The sequence below is a fragment of the Neovison vison genome, chromosome 11, assembly GCF_020171115.1.
Source record: "Neovison vison isolate M4711 chromosome 11, ASM_NN_V1, whole genome shotgun sequence".
NCBI classification, from domain to species: domain Eukaryota; kingdom Metazoa; phylum Chordata; class Mammalia; order Carnivora; family Mustelidae; genus Neogale; species Neogale vison.
Window position 1 is genome coordinate 72,815,489 of NC_058101.1, and position 20,379 is coordinate 72,835,867.

Below are 20,379 nucleotides of genomic sequence, written 5' to 3' on the forward strand. Positions count from 1 at the left end.
TAAAGTTTTGAGGGAGTCAAAAGTCACATGCAAATTTTTGATTGTATAGGGGTCTGGTTCCTCCACCCTCCTTACGTTGTTCAAGAGTCAACTGTACTTGGGTATGGAATGCACTGAAAATAGCCTTTAAAAAAGTTTTACTAGCACTGACCTTTTACTGTAGATTCATCTACCTGAGAAAGATGTCATTAGACTCAATTTCGAATAAGAGACTAGGTAGAGAGTTACTGTTAGGGAGTATTTATTAGAGTCCTGTCTTTGCTCCTTAGATCTTACAGGAACTCAAGGATGGTCCTTAACGTGGACTGATGCAAATATGAATATCAAGTTATGTAGTAACAAAGTGACACAGCACATGCCTTCTAATACTAAAGTACCTGGCAGCAAAGCAACCTGTCCTATACTGAGTCTGAGTTAGGAGAGAGCCAGATGATTCTGAAAGATGTCTCTACCAGTCCACCCTTCCCCTGCACACCCGAAGGCCCCCCATGTGTCAGGCTCTGTCCTCACAACACACTTTGCAACTGAATCACCTCTACAGACTTCCACTACCTTGGGTGTGGTCTGGCGTAGAACTCTATTCTTCATAATCTAATCCAATCTCTCAGTCCTCAGGCATAATTTACCACAGGACGTTGATTTTACATTCTTAATTCCCTATTCTCGGAGTTTTGAAAAGGGCACTTCATCTTGAGAAGTTACCAAGTATTTGGCGAAAGATGAATACACATGAACTAATGAGAGAAAAAGCAAGTACTTACTTTGTGGAATGGGCTAGGGTATAGTAAGGGTTAAAACAATAAAACAATCAGGATAGGTAACAATAATCAGAAGAAGACTGTAAAATATGGAGCTTTCATTTCTGACTAAACCACTTCCTTGGTCCATCACAGACAGGTAGTCCCCATAATTTAATTTCTTGCCTCACTCTCCCAAACACACATACGTGCCCTGGATGCCAGTCTAGTACTCTAGTCCACTGGATCAGTGAACAGACAGACTAGGATCTCTGCCCTCTTGGAGCTTACGCTGCAGTGGGGAAATACATGACAATGGTCATATGGTCATATGGTGAAAAGTGCAATGGTGAAGAATAAAGGAGGAAGAGGATATAGGGAATGCTAGCGGTGGGGAGTTGCTGATTTGCATGGGATGCCCAAGGAGGTCTCACTAAAAGACGGTATTTGAACGGAGACCTGAAAGTGGTAAGGAAATAAATCTGGAAGTCTTAATGGGCATACAATGGAAGAACATTCTGGGCAGAGGAGCAAATGCAAAAGCCCTGAAGACAGGAACATGCTTGGCAAGGCTAATGAAATAGCAACGCACTGAAAAGATTTAAAGAATGAATAAAAACATGTGGTCAGTGAGGATGGGGGTGGGGGGATGGATTACATATAGCACACTGTAGTCCACTCTAAGGACATGAACCTTTATCTGATATGAGAAGCCACTGGAGAACGTTAAGCAGGAATAAGAGAATCTGATTTACATTAAAAACAACAATAACAACAACAAAAAACAACTCACTGGGGACACCAGGGTGGCTCATTCGGTTAAGTGTCTGCCTTTACTCAGGTCATGATCCCACCAGGGTCCCAGATCAAGTCCTGCATCCGGCTCCCTGCTCAGCAGAGAGCTGGTTTATCCCTCTCCTTCTGCTGCTCCCTGCGCTCTCTGTCAGATAAATAAAATCTTAAAAAAGGAAAGAAACCCCATACTACACTGTAGGGAAATACGGGCAGACAGAGAAAACCCATTAGAGGACAATTACAATTGTGCAGACAAAAGACGTGGTAGCTTGGACTAGTGACAGCACTTAAAGTGGCTAGATTTGGAAAAACTCTAGTTGGAGCCAGTAAGTTTTAATGATAACCTGCCTGTGGTCTGGGAGTTAAAGAATGGCCAAAGAGGTCCCAATGGTTGCCAGGAGAGCAATTAGAAATATGAAGTTGCCAGTACCATCTAGGATGATTCGATGGGGTTGGCAGAAAATAGACAAGTTTGGTGATTCGATATGATTGAGGCTTAGGAGGGAGGAGCAAACTGCAAATAAATGTTTGGGAGAAGTCGGTGGGCACTTGAAACTAAAGTGAGTTGAGAAAAAAAATTAAAAAATAAAGAGAGTTGAGAAAAGAAGTCCAAGTACTGAGCTCTGGGGCAAATCGGGGAAGATGTGGTGAAGCTGCAGAAGAAGAAAGGGAACATGATCTTCCTGCAAACAGAGCAAAGAAAGTGTTCCATTCCTAAGTAGTTATCTCCTGTGTCAAATGGTGCTGATAGTTCGAGGAAGATACAGACAAACCATCTGCAACGTGGAAAACTTCAGTGGCTTTAACAATGGCAATTTCAGATTTTTGGTGGAGTTGTGGGGAAAGAGAAAATAGGATAGAGCAGAGAAGTAATTTGTGGAAATTTTTTCCTGAAAGAGGAGAGAAATGGAGTCGTGGCTAGAGGGAGGCAAGAGAATTTTTGGAGGCTATTATACATGTTTGTCTGAAAAACCATGGAAGCAGGAGACTCTGGCCACGATGGGCATGAGGGAGCCTACAAATACTCTCCCCAAAAAGCATTAAAAATCTGGAAAGAACTGTCAAAACCAACCATTTCAATGCTCTGGATATATACCAAAGGCATACAGCAAAGAAAAGCTTTTTTATTCAGGAAAGCTACTGAACTTCAGCTAAAATCTGTGTCATTTCTGAACCGGCCAGCCCCTCAAGCTCTATGGGAGTAGTTCAACTAGGTCAGCAAAGGTACTGAACTATCAAGCCCAGGCTCTGATGGATTTCACTGCTATGTCTAACAAGTATTTAAATAAGAAATACCACTCCTTCACAAGCTGCCATTTATTGCTTCCCAAGTACAGCATCTCTGGAAGACAGTTTGGCAGGTTTTTCTGAATTAAACATAGACTTACCATAATGGCTCGGAACTCATACCCCTAGGTATTTTACCTACAGTGAACTGAAAACTTACGTTCATGCAAAATGTACACAAATGTTAAGAAGCAGTTTTATTAATAATCACCCCAAACTGGAATTAATCAAGGTGCCCTTCACCTTGCGGATGGATAAACTATAGTAAATCCTTATAATGAAACAATATCCAAAAATGAAAAGGAACAAGCTGCTGATTTGCAAGATACACCCATACAACATGGATAAATCTCAAATGCATTTTCTAAGTGAAAGAAGTCAGACCTTAAAACTTACATATTACATGGTTTTGTTCACAAGACACTCTGGAAAGGTAAAACTATACGGATTGGTAGCTGCCAGTGGACGGGGGTGGCAGAGAGAGGGAGCAAGGGAAGCAGCGGGGTAGGGGAGAGCTGACCTGGGGAATTCTGAGGGTGAGGGAGACGCTCTGTACAGTACTAAGGTGGTAGATACACAACCCAATGCATTTGTCAAAAGCCATACAACCGTCCACCAGGAAGAATAAACTTTAATGTGTACAAACAGTAAGTATCAAGTGGAAGATGGAATGATCTCAAAACAGACTGCAGATTTTGACAAATGCATCTAACTGTATTACAGATGTATGGCAATCTCACAAACGGGGTTCAGTAAAAAAGGATCTGTGATCTGAGTAATTTTGGAAAAAAGCATTTTAATGGGAAACTATCCAGCTCAAGACCAAAGAAACTGTAGTTAGTAAAGTTTCTCATGGGGGTAGTAGGTGTTAACAATTCCAAAACTGCTTCACATACATACTGGGGTTGAACAAGTAAATCAATGGACAGTGGATGATGGGAGCCATAGCTCTCAATGACAGAGAATGAACTTACGGATAGGCAAGGAAAAAAGGCTAGAATGAATCATGTGGTACTAAGCTAGGGTCAGAGATATCAGGATGAATTCATGTTTCACTTACTGTACACACAGATATATAGGTACAGAAATAATTTTAGGGATGTGTATTGTAGGACTCTGGTTTCCCATTTGGTGTCTGCCATTAGCTGACTATTTAGCTCTCTCTGCCATCTACCTGCTTTTTCCCCTTGCCACAAACATATTTCACAGCTTTATATGTCTAGGATTATTGTGAGGATAAGAACAAAGACATGAGTCTAAAACATTTTTTAAGGTATTTTATTTGCCAGAGAGAGAGGACAAGCAGGAGGAACAGCAGGCAGAGGGATAAGCAGACTCTCCGCTGAGCAGAGCCCGATGTGGGACTTGATCTGAGGATCCCGACATCATGACCCGAGCCGAAGGCAGACACTTAACCAACTGAGCCCCCCAGGTGTCCTTAAAAATTTTTTTATAAAACCATTACACCTAAGGAATTTTGCTTGGGTTTATGTATTTATTTTTGGCCCGAGGTGGTCCTGATGCCTTGTCTATTCACTCCTCAGCAGGCACTGCCTCTCTGTGGTGATGAACATTTTAAGTTCAAAATGTCACTAGAAAAAAAGTCATTTCACATGTTACTGTGTGAACATATATAATGCACGTATTTATATACTCATATGTGTAACTTTTAAGGTACATATTTTAAGCCAGTAAATGTGAAAACTGATGTGACAAATAAAGCCTATATTCCCAACTCAGTACACACCCGTGGCATATATTAATGTCTAATGAGTTTCACAAAATGACTGTTTTTTCTACAGCAAATGTGTGCTATTTCCTAGTGTATTCCCTTTCATTTTTTAAAAAATGCTGGTTTTGACCCAATGAAATTGAGTTTACAAACAACAAAATTGTTCTAGTAGCAGTTTCCCGAGAGTAGTCTACAGACCCTTTGGGATGCCTGAGACGCTTTCAGAGGTATGCATGGCCAAAACTACTTTCATAATACTAAGACACCATTTTCCTTTTTCACCGTGTTTTACCCACAAACGTGTTAGAACTGCTGCTACCTCAGCATGAATGAGGCCCTGGCATCGGACTCCACCAAGTAGCCATAGTATTCTTCACCACTACACACTCTTCAGTTTTAAAAAAGTCAGTTTTACTTAAAAATGTCCTTAGTGAGGCAGTAGTATTTTTGTTAAACCTGGAACCTTAATGACATGTCTTTTTAATATGTGACAATGGAAAATACACAATAAAGCACTTTTGCTCCATACCAAAATACAACAGCTTACAGAAAAGAACTTGGGTTGCAAAATGAACTAGTTCCTTTTTTTCATGGAACACCATTTTTGCCCAGTGGTAAACGTGACAAATTATAGTTAATCAAGTAAGGATATCAGGCATTTTCACTAATATGTGTAAGCAACCCTGTCACTTTAAGGAAAACAAAAGACCATATTTGTGTCAATGTTAAAAATTTTCAAGGAAAACTTTGGAAAAATTTTATCTGCCATCAGGAGCACAACGGGTTCCCAAAACTTAAAGACTTCTGACAAGACGGGGGGAGTATATTAACTAATGCTATTTCTTGATATCGTATAGTATTTGAAAGATCTGCATAGTCAAGTTAACCAACATTTTCCAAATGACTGATACAAAATCATTCATGGGTAAAAAACCCGTTCAAAATACCAGACAAATCAGTTGATTTTAATGTCACAGAACACAAAAAGCTCACTGATAGGGCACCAGATTTCATGCTGTAAAGAACTACTAACATACACTCTACCACAAAGTATATCCATAATGATCTAAAAATGACGTTAAAGTAATTTTTTCCAACTACGTTATCTGTGAGACCGGAATGTCTTCAAAGACTTTAACCAAAACAACGTATCACAACATATTGAATGTAGAAGCAGATATGAGAATTCTAGCAGTTTCCTAATAAGCCAGACTTCAAGAGATTTCAAAAAATGTAAAACAAGGCCACTCTTTTAACTAATTTCTTGTTTTGGAAAATATAGATACTTTTCCATAAAAATGTCATTTATGTTAGTATTGATTTTATTTTATTAAATGACTTGATAAACATGTTTATATTTTCTCATGTTCTACTTTCTAACATATTTATCGATAGGCATATGAATATATAACCCACATAAACAAAAGTTCAGTGGACCCTCAAAATTTTTTTAAGAATGTAAAAGGATCTGGGGTACCTGGGTGGCTCAGCTGTTAAGTGTCTGCCTTTGGCTCAGGTCATGATCCCAGGGCTCTGGGATTGAGTCCCATATCAGGCTCCTTGCTCTCTTCCTCTCCCACTCCCCTGCTTGTATTCCCCTCTCTTCCCGTCTTGCTCTGTCAAATAAAAATCTTACTTAAAAAAAAAAAAAAAAAAAGGGGGCGCCTGGGTGGCTCAGTGGGTTAAGCCGCTGCCTTGGGCTCAGGTCATGATCTCAGGGTCCTGGGATCGAGTCCCGCATCGGGCTTTCTGCTCAGCAGGGAGCCTGCTTCCTCCTCTCTCTCTCTGCCTGCCTCTCTGCCTACTTGTAATCTCTCTCTGTCAAATAAATAAATAAAATCTTTAAAAAAAAAAAAAAAAAAAAAAGGGGAAAAAAAGGGAGGGGAAGACTATGAAAGGATCTAGAGAGTAAAAAGTGAGAATTTCTATTCTAGATGAACCATCTTTTATTTTTTTAAAAGATTTTATTTATTTTTTTGACAGAGAGAGAAGGGCGAGACAGGGAACAGAAGCTGGGGGAGTGGGAGAGGGAGAAGCAGGCTTCCCACTGAGCAGGGAGCCAGACAGGGCGTTTGACCCCAGGACCTTGGGATCATGACCTGAGCTGAAGGCAGACACTTAAGGACTGAGCCACCCGGGTGCCCCGATCAACCATCTTTTAAGTATGGACATCCTGTTCTGAGGGATATAAAATAAAATAAGGCAATCCCCTGGGAAGAAAATAAGAACTTTTTTTATCTTAAAAAAACAAAACAAAACCCAAAGAACAATAGATTGAAAGCAGACATGTATGTAATTGATATGAACACAGAGCACATATCTAAATTTGTTTTAAACTGGCAGAAGATAAAATCACAGAAGCTGGGAGGTCACTGCTGTAAAGCCATTTCCTTGCTGCTCCAGAGAGTACAAATATCCCTGAATCATGGATACTCTTTGCTTACCTCCCTCTTTTATTTCTGCTATCCAAACTAGATTTTTCTGTACTTCAAAAACATTCTTTTCAGGGGCACCTGGGTGGCTCAGTGGGTTGAACCTTTGCCTTCGGCTCAGGTCATGGTCTTGGGGTTCTGGGATCCATCCCTGCGTCTGCTCTCTGCTCAGTGGGGAGCCTGCTTCCCCCACCCCACCCACCAGGTCTCTCTCTGCCTGCTGCTCTGCCTGCTTGTGATCTCTCTCTCTGTCAAATAAATACATAAAATTGTACAAAAACTTATTTTCATAAAGTCATGAAACCAGAGAAAAAATCAGAAAGGATTTGGGGAAGTCCCAATGCATTTTCTTTTCTTCTTCTAGTCCCAAAAATGTATGAGCTTACTTAGTTATTTCTAAAGGCTGTATTTTCCAAAACGTTCTGGTAATATACAGACATCATGTCAAAGCAAGTACAAAATCCCAAGCTAGGAATTAATAAGTAAAACTGAACACCAAAGACTTCTCGTATTATTTTTGTGAAGCCAACCAAGGCTCAGACACACATAAGGACTGCAGTGTAGTAAGGCAATGTAAATTTGAGAACAAAAGAAAGCAAAAATTATGGGGCACCTTTCTTCCCTCCCCTACTCACCCTAAAATAAAAAAACTAACAAAAAACAATGATGCCAGTGGCAGCTAAGGATTACTTAATACTTAACATGCACCATTTACAAATTCTGCCTGCTTTGACTGCATTTTCAATTAAACCTTATTACAAATCCTAGGAGGCAGCTACTCTTATTATGCCCTTTTTACAATGAGGAAATAACTTATTCTCATTGTTTCTTACCTGGTTGGTTTTTTTTTTTAGTAACATTCATTTTTTTTCTTTTAGAGTATGAACCGATTAAAAAAAATTCTTTCCATGGGGCACCTGGGTGGCTCAGTGGGTTGGGCCTCTGCCTTCAGCTCAGGTCATGATCACAGGGTCCTGGGATCGAGCCCCCCCCCCCCCCCCGCTTCCCCCTCTCTCTCTGCCTGCCTCTCTGTCTACTTGTAATCTCTGCCTGTCAAAAAAAAAAAAAATTCTTCCCACACATAAAACCATGTCCAATTCCCAGATTTCAAGCCATCCTACTTAATTAAGCTTTATGCCATAAAAGGGGTTATTATATGGAGCTTTGAAAAAAACCGTCCAAGCTTCAGAATAGCTCAACATCCAAAGCCAATTTTCTCAGGCAAGACAGGACAAATAATTCATCCCTGTGGTAATTAAGATACTGAAAGTATAAAATTTCAACAAAACCTGTTAAACTTTATCTGGCAGTTATACTGGCTTTTAGGTCAACTTTATTATATATATTTGGGGATGGGTATTCTTGATTTGACCCCATATTGTATTTTTTTCCTCCAAAGTTCATTTCTTTCCCCAGGCATTTTACTAGGAAAAGTATCAGCTGTCATCCCGAGTGTGGTACACATTATATAAATTGTATGGGCAATAGGCAGATCAAAATAGCTTCATTTCTTATCCTAGCTATGATTTAACAATAACACTTCAATCCCCTGCCTTTTCTTCTTTCTATAACCCTATTTCCATTTCCATTTAGAACTGGACGCCTTCATTCCTTACATTAATACCTGACAGCTATTTTACTTTATAGGAACAAATAACTCTCACCTCCCTCATGAGAGCCTTTAAAGATTTGCCAGAGAATTGAGATTTAGATTCCTGAAATATAGTAGTAGTATGTAAACATCCCCCGTTTAGTCCTCTCTTTCCCAGAAAACAAAGCAGAAGTAGGCTAATCACAAAAATACAGAAAATATGTTTATTCTTTATATCACTGCTGAAGCAACAGGCAGACCACAGTATCAGTGCCTAAGAGTGCCAACCATCAGAGGGAAATGATCAGGGTTAAATGAAACACTTTCACACCAATGATCAGAATGCTGGACGAGAATCATAACGGTTGAGACCCAAACTGGCTGGGCCTACCATTTCAACCAGTCCTAAGAGCATTTAGAAATTACACCAGAGAGACATCTGTTCACATGTTTCTAGTTACTCAGCAGTTGCATACACTGGAGTTTGCCCAAACAATTCAGCCTGTGAATTTCTCTCAAAATTAGTTTGAGCTTAGTCTCCTGAAACTGTGGCTTGGCAAAAACTGCTGATTAAACACCAAAAGCTAAAAAAGACCAGGATAATCTGCATACACACCTGGGAGGCTGCTGGAGCTGACCAACCTGGGCCCAAAGAAACCTCAAAGAGCCGTACACAAAAATTGTTAAGCTACCTACATCACAGGAAGGCATCATGGAAACAGCAATCCTTTGCTACCATCTACTGGCCATGTGCTGAACTACCTCAGAAAGTTCACATCATTCCTTCAGTAGCAAGCAAATTTTCATTAGCCTTCTTAGAGTTCCTGAATAAATGTAGCCACCTTCAAGATATATTAGTGGTGATAGGCAAAGATAAGCAACATAACCAGCTTGGATTGTTGGGTATGAGGTATATTTAATATTTATTTTTAAAAAATCAGTAAATAAAGATTTCCAGCCTCCCTGCCTGTACAGCTTTATGACTCAAAAGCCCTAGTGCCTCCCCCTCTTCCTTCCACATGGCCTGATTCTCTGAAGCTGTCCTTGACATTTGAACTACAAACCCTGTCCTTTACTTATTGGACTGTAAATTCCAAAAGGGCAGGGACTGTGTCTACTTTGTTTACGACTTCCTCAAACACCTCGCCCAGGGCGTTTAAAACTGTTGACAGAAGATGCTGAAACTACTATAACACTGTATATGTGTATATATGTATATGCCAACTAAACTGGACTAACAAATAAACACACACACAAAGCCAAGAGAGAGCGAAGTGCCAAGGAACCCTGTCAAAGTCCTTGGCTCTTCACAGGTAAGGACACTGACGTTCAGAACTTTAAGTGACTTGTCCCGAGTCACTATGAAACTTAACCGGAGTTTGGTGAGACTGTAGTTGGGGCCCTCTCTCTGTGTTAGCACACAGGTCCCCTGGTAACTGCACAGAAGCACCTTCAAATTTTGTGTATGAATGTGGACGTGAAGGACATTAATTCCTGGATCCTAGGAACTGGATTCTAAGTGCCAATTTAGGAAGATACTATTTTCTGGTGAGGATTAAATATTTTAGTCAGTGTCCAGTCTTCAAATCTGTTATTCAGCATCATGGATTAAATGTGACAAGCACGCACAGAGCACTTAGTACGTGAAAGTGCTATGGCCAAAGCCTCAACTATTCTCAGTACCATCAGGCTATACAGTTCAGCAGAAGCAAAACAGTCTTAAACACAGGAACCCAAGTTAGGCTGGCTTGCATCAAACCCCAGCTCCTCCTTTTACTAATGAGATCCTGAACAAGTTACATTTTGGGGGCCTCAGTTTCTTCATCTGAGGTTCACTCTAGTTTACTCCACTGGGTTACTGGGAGGATTGAGTTAAACTAGATACACCTAGTAACCCTAAGTGGTCAGTTAAATGTTCACTATTCTGTTATATTTAGCAAAGTTCACTTCCTGGGTTTAAAGAGAAGGCTGGCTCTTAACATCTAAGAGCCCACATGCCATGCTCCTTCCAAGTATTTTCATTACTCTTTCCAACAATCCACCAAAGTAGGTACTGCATTCACTATATGACAGAAACAGACACTGAGGCTGAGACATCACGACACAGTTTTTCAAGACTGCACAACTCCTGAGGCGTCTGGCCTTGGAGAAAGTTACCCGCACCTTGGACTGTTGCTCATCAGCATCTCCGACAGGACTGACAGGACAACTGCAATGGTGCCTTGCCAGGGCACACACAGGAATAAATAGAGGTCGAATTCCACCTTCTCCGTCTGCCGACGTCACTGCCACCACAGCACACGCACTGGCATGGCACAGAGTGTACAGAGCAGTGTTAACAACCTGCGTGGCATTACTAGAGATACCAAGTGAAGGTCATGACTCTAACCTAACAGGTCTAAAAATACAAACACCTAGACACAGTGTGACAATCCAAACGACCTTTCTTCACTAGGCAGCAGTCACAGACTAAACAAGAATGTGAAAATGTTTTCCAGGCTAAGCCATACCTTCAGTCATGCCAGATTCATCTAGAAAATATCACTAAGAAGGGGCGCCTGGGTGGCTCAGGGGGTTGAGCCACTGCCTTGGGCTCAAGTCATGATCTCGGGGTCCTGGGATCGAGCCTTACATAGGGCTCTCTGCTCAGCAGGGAGCCGGCTTCCCCCTCTCTCTGCCTGCCTCTCTGCCTACTTGCAATCTCTGTCAAATAAATAAAATCTTTTTAAAAAAGAAAAGAAATTATCACTGAGGAAAAAGAAATCCCTCCACAATCAAAGCTTAGCTTAAATGTTTTAATTGGTGCTCAACTGTTGGCTGACCAACCATTTGTACAAACTGGATTTTTCTAGCATAATGGCTCTGAAGTGAAATATGAAAAGGTAGAAACTGACAGAACCTGGTGGGATAACTGCTCTCCACTAAGACATTAAGTTTGTATTACTACATGATGCCTAAGAAAATGGTCTGGTTTTAGTTGTGAATGGAAAAATGAAAGCTAAAAGGAAAAATCTACTGATTAATAGAGACCTTTTCCTTTGTGATCAGGAGTCCACCAACTATAACCCATGAGCTGCATCTAGTCGGCAACCCCTGTTTTGTGCCACTGGTGATCTTGCACATTTTTTAATGTTTGAAAAAAAAATCATAATAATAGTATTTCATGACATGAGAAAACTGTATGAGATTCAAATTTCAGGGCTGGAAGCTTATGTCCTATCTAGGGCTGCTTCCACAATACAATAGCAGAGCTAAGTAGCTGTGACACAGACATTATGGCCCACAAGGTTTAAAATATTGCCTACTTTTCAGCAAGAGTTTGCAGACCTCTGTTCTAGATTATACTGAAATGAGATTTTATAGCCACTCTGTATGTATTCCACAAAACCAATAAAGGATTTTCAGTCACTTGAAATAAGGGAAAACGATTTTCACATACAAATTTCCATGGCCTGCCTTGAATAATTAAGGGACATGAAGAAAAAGAATGATCTTTCATAATCTGAAGTGAACATGTTAACAGCTTTAAAATCTCTATTCCCACCACTCATTTTTAAAATGGGGATTGAAACAAATAAATTTAAAAAAAAAAGAGAAAATGGGAGTTGAAATGTTATACTCAATAGGTCACCAGGTATGAAGCAGAACATACATTCACTCTCTCCTTCCCAAGAACTTTCAGGAATAAAGTAGTTGTACTCAAATTTTTATAAAGAATGAAACAACAGTATGGGAAGACAAGAAAGGATGCCATCAATGAGCCAAAAATTTGGAAAAATACCAAAAGGTAGAAACAGATAGATATACATTAGCAGAGAAAACCAGAGTAAAGGAAAATACAGTACAAGTTACCACAGGCCCATTAAACACGGTTCTTCTAAGAGAGCTCTGAAGAATCTCAAAGCTGAGTCAAGAAAGACAGAGCAGAAGCTGAGGGGCAATTATTAGGGTAATTCTTTTCAACTATGACTTCTGAAAACAGATGAGCTAGTTGCCCTGCTTCCCTCTTAGACAGAAGCCAATAAGGGTGGCTTCTGCTGTGGGACAAAGCCAGAGAATGCTTCAAAGAAAAGTGGGATATATGCCTCCGGAGGGTTACCAAGGGTGACAGATCTAAAGGAAAAGCAGACCGGGGGAGCCTGGCTGGCTCAGTCAGAAGAGCATGAGACTCTTGAACTTGGGCAGTGAGTTGGAGCCTTATGCTGCGTGTAGAGATTACTAATAAATATATAAAAATTAAGAAAGCAAGCAAGCAAGCAGACAAGATCAAGGTCTAACTCTGACCTCAAGAATATTTAAAGAGGAGTTAACTCCAGCCTGCTCCCTCCTAGGGGAGCAGACCTGTCCACCTACCACATAACCCTCCCACTTACAGAACACATAAACTGCTCTCCCCTTTAGAAGAGGCCTGCGGGAGAAACAGGAATACGTATCTACATTATCTTTAAAGCTACAGGAGAGGGGTGGTTCAGGCATCCACCCAGTGGCTAAGTGTCTGCCTTCGGCTCAGGTCTTGATTCCTGGGTCCTGGGATTGAGCCCTGCCAGCCACCAAATCCTGCATCAAAGGCTTTCCAGCTCAGTAGGGAGCCTGCTTCTCCCTTTGCCTGTGCACTCTCTCTCTCTCTCCTGAAAAATAAATAAATAAGACAAGCAAGCAAGCTACAAGAGAGTATTATGGACGTGAAACAAGAATAGAATTTTATCAAAAAAGGGAAAATGTCTAGAAATTTTAAATGACCTAGAGAGATACCTGGGTGCTCAGTCGGTTAAGTGGCTGCCTTTGACTCAGGTCATGATCCCGGGGTCCTGGCATTAAGCCCCGCATTATCAGGCTCCTTGCTTAACAGGGAGCCTGCTTCTCCCTCAGCCTGCTGTTCCCCCTGCTTGTGCCGGCTCTCTGACATAAATAAAACCTTAAAAAATTTAAAAAAAAAAAAATGACTGCAAAATAGAAATACTCAGAAAAACTCACAAATGGAGAAGCGATAAAAGACATTAAAAAAATGAGGGAAAAGGGTACGTGGGTAGCTCAGTCGTTAGGCATCTGCCTTTGGCTCAGGTTGTGATCCTGAGGTCCTGGGATGGAGGCCTGCATCTTCTCTCTGCTCAGCAGGAAGCCTCTTCTCCCTCTCCCACTCCCCCTGCTTGTGTTCCTCGCTTACTGTGTCTCTCTCTGTCGAATAAAAAGAATCTTAAAAAAAAAAAAATTAAAAGTTAAAAATAAAAAACGAGAGAAGAGATACACAGGATAGATCTACATGGCCACCAATCTAACAGGAGTTTAAGAACATGAGAGTGAGAGATGACAGAGTTGATTAAATGATCCAAAAAATAAGACACTTTTCCTTGTGCTAAAGAAAGGAGATTCTAGGGGCACCTAGAATCTGGTGGCTCAGTCATTATGTGTCTGCCTTCGGTTCAGGTCATGATCCCGGAGTCCTGGGATGAAGCCCCACATCTCCTTGCTCGGGGAGCCTGCTCCTCCCCCTGCTGTGCTTGCTCTCTGTAAATAAATAAAATCTTAAAAAGAAAGAAATAAAGGTATGCCTTTAGATTAAATGGGTTTGCCCAATGCTGAGACATTTTTCCTGATGGGATTTTGGAACACAAAGGATAAGAAAAATCCTGTAAGCTTCTAGAAATAATCAATACTCATAAAGACATTTAAAGTTTTGAGGAAAAAAGATTTTTATTAATGGGCATGTTACTCCTGTAATTTTCTAAACACTTAATTTAAAAAATCATCATGACTTTTTACCAAATAAAATTCAGAATGAACCATGTGAAAGAAACTAATTCCAGAATAGGTCTCAGCAAACCTATTTGACCTAGAAGATCTGAAAGACAAAGTTCTTTCCACAGTCCCTCAATAATGGCTGACATTCATGACAGCAAAACATAAAAAGGAAATATAAAACTATTGTATTTAAGTATCTTTAGAATCTGCAAACTAATTTACTTTGTACCCTGGCATAAGTTTATCTGGAGACGGGCAATGGACCTGGCTCAAGGACTTTCAGAAGCTCAAAGAACTGGGGGAAAGGAAGTCAGTGAGAGCAGGCACAACAAGATTAAGGGACTCCCTGGACATTCTACTGCATCAATTCTTGACTCTAATTTTGTCTGCATTGTTAACTTTTATTTTCGTGGACTTCTCATACTACTCCAATTCTGAAAATGGAATAAAACTGGCTTTAAAATTTTCCTTTTGGGGTGTCTGGGTGGCTCAACTGGTTAAGCATGCCTCTTGATTTTGGCTCAGGTCATGATGTCAGGGTTCTGAGATTGAGCCCTGGGCTCTGAGCTGGGTGTGAAGCCTGCTTAAGCTCTCTCTTCTTCTGTCCTCCCTTCCCAAGCCTACCCCATGGCCGAGAATATACACATGTACATATATAAACATATATATATATATAAAACATACACACATATCTGTATTATACATACATATATACACACATATATTATACATATATATAAAAATTTCCTTTCTGCACAATCCCTCATAATTCAATAGCAGAATCTAACTTTTAGAGGCATGGGAATCAATGTGTTGGTAAGAAACTTCTAGCAGGCTTCTGTGCATTTAGTAAAACACATCTCTTCACTGGATGGGTGTCAACCTGTGTGTGTGGTCAGTAAGTGGTTGTCAGTCTGGGCTGTACATCAGAATCACTAGATGCTCAAGCCTCATGTTAAAATTCAGAAGATCAAAGTGTGCGCAGGCATTTGTTGATACTAGAAAGAGAAAAGAGTATTTTTTTGGGGGGGGGCATTCAAATATGACTAATAATTTTCTTTATCCTTCTTTCCCCCTGAGCACTCCTGCCCACTTCCCTGTCAAAGAATTCATGGTAACAGTATGTTAAGTGTTGCTTTGACACCATGTGGAGACTAGAGGACAACTAAAATTATCCACTTGAGGTCTTACTCCTTCCTGTGGGAAGGCTGGTTTTGCCTTTTTTTTTTTTTAAAAGATTTATTTATTTTAGAGAAAGAGAGAGAAAAGAGTGTGCACAAGTGAGCATGTGGGAGGGAGGGACAGAGGGAGAGGCAGAGAATCTCAAGCAGACTCCATGCTGAGTGAGGAGTCCAAAGTGGGGCTCCATCATACCTCCCTGAGATCATGACCTGAGCTGAAGCCAAGAGTCAGACATGTAACAGACTGAGCCACCCAGGTGCCCTGGTTTTTGCCTATTCCAACAATAAATCCAAAATACTTTAGCTGCTTTTTATGAAAATACAAGTGAGTTCAGTATGAAGCCAAACATCCGTGCACATCATTTAAATTTCTCAGTATTTATTCACGTCTATAAATCCTGGTTAGAATTTAAGCAAATACAGATGCTTCCTCACTTCTTCCTCCTCCCTCTAACAGAAAGTGCCTCACTTCTCCTTAACAGACATCATTGAAACCTACATGGTTTTATACTTACCCACCTACCCACTCCCAAAGTTGTACAACTACACTGATCCACTTCCAGTACAACGTCAGACTCAAGTTTCCTTCACTGAACTTTCATAAATACACCAACTCTTCCCCTTTCATAAAGCCTGCTTTTGTTCTGGTAAATGTTCTTGCTCAGAGGCTTCCAAAATGCCTGGGGGCCCAAGCTCACAGACTTTAACACTCTTCCAGAATCCTCTCCCAGGTTTCTCGAACTTCCCAGAAATACATACCTTTGGAAAGAGGAGTGAAGCTTATAAAATATTCCCCAAGATTTCCAGAAAGAATCACCTGGGGAACTTGTTAAATATACAACTTAACCAGGCTTCTCCCAGAAGCAACTGACTGAAGTACGTAGGTCAAATACAAGAAATCTATATTTTAACAAGCGTCCCAGATTCTTGAAGTACCTCTTTTTCTGATGGTGTTCATCACAGCTTGCATACCTGCTACCTTCTCAAGTCCTCTTCTCTCCCCATCATCCACCATGCTCCCTTCCACAGATGTACCCTCCTTTTCCCTATTCAAAGCAGTTTTTTCCCAGTGAATCTACCAGCCACACTGATTTCTGTCTCCTCAATTCCTGCTGAATGTAGTCATGTGATACAATATGGACCTTTTAAGTGTACTGTATTCAATAAAATTTCTGGATTGAATGAATCTTTTCTAGGTAAGTCCAGTGTTGAGATAGCAAGCAAGATTAAATGACTTGCAAATGTTCGTATATAAGTGTGCTGAATATGATTCTGAAGACATGATTATTAACTCAAATGCCTCCAACAGCTCACTATTTAAACTCTTAGCATTGAATGCTACAGGAAAATGATACCTTAGTTCTCCCACAAGGAAAGCAATTTATTCTGTAGAAACTTGGTAATTACAAGCTTTCCCATTTCTTCTCTCTCATAAACAGCTTACTCACAGAGCTAAGGGACATACTAAATAGAGCCGCCTCCTGAAATGAGCTGGTATTTGCTTTAAAAATTGTACCAAGAAAAAAAGCAACATGTTCCAGTGGTTGTGAACAGTTAATTCAGCCAACTCTTAATTATCTGAGGAGGAGGGATCTGGAAGACTGCATTTAAAAACCCACAGATGACTCCTGACTGCATTTCATCTAGTACAGTAACTGCTGCAATTGCTGCTTCTTTATGGGGGTGCTGTCCTTGTGTGAGAAAGACAGCAAAACACTGAGATTCTCTCCAAGTTCCCCTTTAAATTCTAGTAACATCTAGGATTTGATGACTGTACTCACCTTTCCAGTGACCTCTGACTGCCAAGGGGCACAAGTTAGGAAGAAAATGATTATCAAATGGAGTCAAGGCCTGGGACTCATTACCTACCCTCCCAGCCCCTCAACAACAGACTGTCTTGGAGGGAAGAGTAGCTTTCAGCTACCTGAAGACTTCTCTTGCCAGATGCCTAAACTTTGGGACATACAAGAATAATCTGGAATCTGGGGCCCACCAATAACAAGTCTATTAATAGGTCTACAGTAGGATCCATTAATCTGCATTTTTAAAAGCACCTAACGCTGGTTCTGAAGCTCTTTGGAAAACATTTTACAGTCTCTTCTCTCACCCTGCTGCATCCATGCTTCATGCCTTTCCCTTTTTGTTCCTGCCTTTTCCCAAATAAAATATTTTAATTTCTTTCAACCCCAACCATGTTTCAAGACTGAGCTCAAATATCAATCATGTTTTGAAGGCTAAAATGATCATCTTTACTGAAAGGGACTTCCCAATCTCCAGCACCCGTGTCATGTGCAAACTTTAAGAGAAGAAAAGGTGTTTCATTTCATTAAATAGTTATTTTTTTGTGTGGAAACTCTTCTCTTGTTAGGGAGTAAACTCTGCAAAGGCAGACTAAGGCTCACATGCTTTTACCTCTTATAATAAAGCACCTACAGTATGTGTGAGGCATTCTGCAAAGACTTCTTAAATGAAAGAGATCAAGCAATAAGTGAATAAGTGAATGTGTTCCCATGTTTCTTCTAACAAGTAGCTAAAGTTAAAACTGTAGGAAAAAGGAACATTGTCTAGATTTTGTAGTAACTGTCTAAGTTACTAAAGTTATGGTACTTTAGTACCATAAAAGGTCTTTCAAGTCCTTTATTTGTAAAACTAAGGTTTTCAGAGACTTTTAAAAAGTTCATTAAACACCTATGTTAAAAGCCTAACATTCCAAATGCTCTCTCCAACCTGACCTTTTTTCATCAGCACAGTTAGCCGTATCTGTGTCACACGAGCTATCTATATTCCCATGTACCACTACTGACTAACTTGGCCTGAGGGACTCTTGAGATATGAGTTGGTACAGGAAGGGACCAACTGGTTTTCTTTTATTCCTTCTCCCACCTCCAACCTAACAACGACCTGTTGAAAATTTCCAGCAAGAAAGAACACTAACAGTTATTAGGTGGCACCCATTCTAACAGCTATTTCACAACATGCCAAGTTCCTGTAAAGCTCGGGGGTGGGAAGGGGGAGGGGAGAGAAGAAACCCTGAGAATAGGAACAGTGTAATTTCATGTAATGAATGTATTCATCGCGCTATAAAAACCAAAAGGCCAAAAACCTGAATAGGACTGTCAAGTCCACCCTTTCTAAAGAATATGGAGTTTGGAGTCTACAGTAACCTGGTGAACCATCCTAATTTTAAAAGTGTGTCTTGGCCAAACCACTCACCAATCATAATCTGGGAAGAGTTTAAAGTCTTAGTTCCAACTCAATCACTTTTAGATTTTAGATGATCAATTTCATTAATAAAAGAAAACCACATTAAACATATTCTTTCTACTGCTCAATTTGCCCTAATTAAATTAATCCAAAACTTTCTGAGCAAAATGCAGTAATTTATAAAGCAGGATGGTTTGACGAATGTCTTGAACAGCAATAACCTAACTTGAGCACTGCCAAAATGCACTGTATAGGGTGATGAACTGCCAGTTTTGAAAGAGAACCTTCATTTTTCATTTTTAAAAGTATCATTAATTTGTATGTAATTCGTGGACACGGTAAGGTGTGCTCCGGCAGAAACGGAGGTAGCACAAAAGGGAAAGTCCAGGGTAGGTGATGTATAAAATTGGTTCTTGACAAGCGGAAGGCATCGGCTTTACAAGATCTTAACCTGGGTATACCAGGACACAGCCTAGGTAGTAAGAGTGGAAGGCTCAGGAAAAAAATCCAAATAAATGTAAAACAAGTAAATGTGTGTTACTATACGATTAACATGACTTAATAAAAAATTCGTAACATCTAAATCATACAAGTTACAGGATTAAAAAAAATCACTTGAGGTGACTTTTTCTACACAAAATCTAGCGCAGTAAGAAGTAAAACAGACAAAACAGACACAAGTTAATTGGCGGCCTTGGAAGGGGCAGGTTTAGCAGAAGTCAGGAACGCGAAATGCCGAAGGCACCGCATCCAAGGATCACGCGGGACCCCGAACAGTGTTCCAGTTCTTCCAGGACGTGCAAGCCCCAGGATAGGTAGGGCGAGGAGAAAGCGGAAAAGGGAGGAGGGGAGGACCCGCTTCTCGGCCTGACCCACACCCCAGCAGCCCGGGACTTCCCATTCATTCCGCGCCGTCTCCAGGCGGCGGCCGCGCTCGGAGCCGCGGCGTTCTCCGCGCAGCAGCGTGCACTCACCTGTTCGCGAACACGACCTCGCGGCGCCCGAGGCCGCTGAGGCCGCCACCAGGAGCCGGGGGGACGCGGGCCGGGGGGCGGCCGCCGGCGGAGGCGACTGGCGGCGCAGTCCGGGAGTGGGCAGGCGGCGCAGGCCGGACGCGTCTCTCTGCAGCAGGGCGGAGCAGAGCCGCCGCGGGCTCTGATACATGCCGGGCGCCGCCGCCGCCGCCACCGCCGAGGCCCCTCACGCGCGGGAGGAGCGGAGCCTGGCCGAGGTCGAGGCCGGCGAACCCAACAGACTCTCGGGAGCCGTCCGAGCGGATGCTCTCCCGGTCCTCGTCGCCCGGCCCAGGCCTAGGAGCGGTCTTGGGCAGGCGAGCCGAGATGGACGAGCAACAGCAGCTCGGGCAGCCGCGGCGCCGTCTGCTGCGGGCTGGCGAGAGCTAGAGGGTAACCGGCGAGCGCCGCGCGCTGACAAAGCGGGCGCGACCAAGCGAGACCGGGAGGGGGGATCGTGGGACCGGACCCTGGCACGACCAGGCTGGGGTTCCCGGACTCAGGAAAATACCTTTTCGACAGGAAGAAGATCTTAAATTCTTTGTAGGGTGGAAGCTGTAGGAGTTCTAAACTAAAAAGTATATGTTAGAGTGTTTTATAGAAATGCAGCCTCCCCTTCCTCTGGCTGGAATGGAAGCGCCCACAGGCTGAGAGTCCCGAGACCGTGC

The 20,379-nt window shown here is 41.6% G+C and overlaps 1 protein-coding gene across 1 annotated transcript in view; it reads right to left on the reverse strand.

Moving 5' to 3' along the window:
- The window catches only part of NOCT (nocturnin), a 30,306-nt gene extending 10,242 nt beyond the window's left edge, over positions 1 to 20,064 (reverse strand). Inside the window, exon 1 of the mRNA XM_044268073.1 lies at positions 19,673 to 20,064. Within this exon, the coding sequence (XP_044124008.1) occupies positions 19,673 to 19,862 (190 nt within the window). The 5' untranslated portion in view covers positions 19,863 to 20,064. The remainder of the gene's footprint in view (positions 1 to 19,672) is intronic.
- Between the last annotated feature and the right edge of the window lie 315 nt (positions 20,065 to 20,379).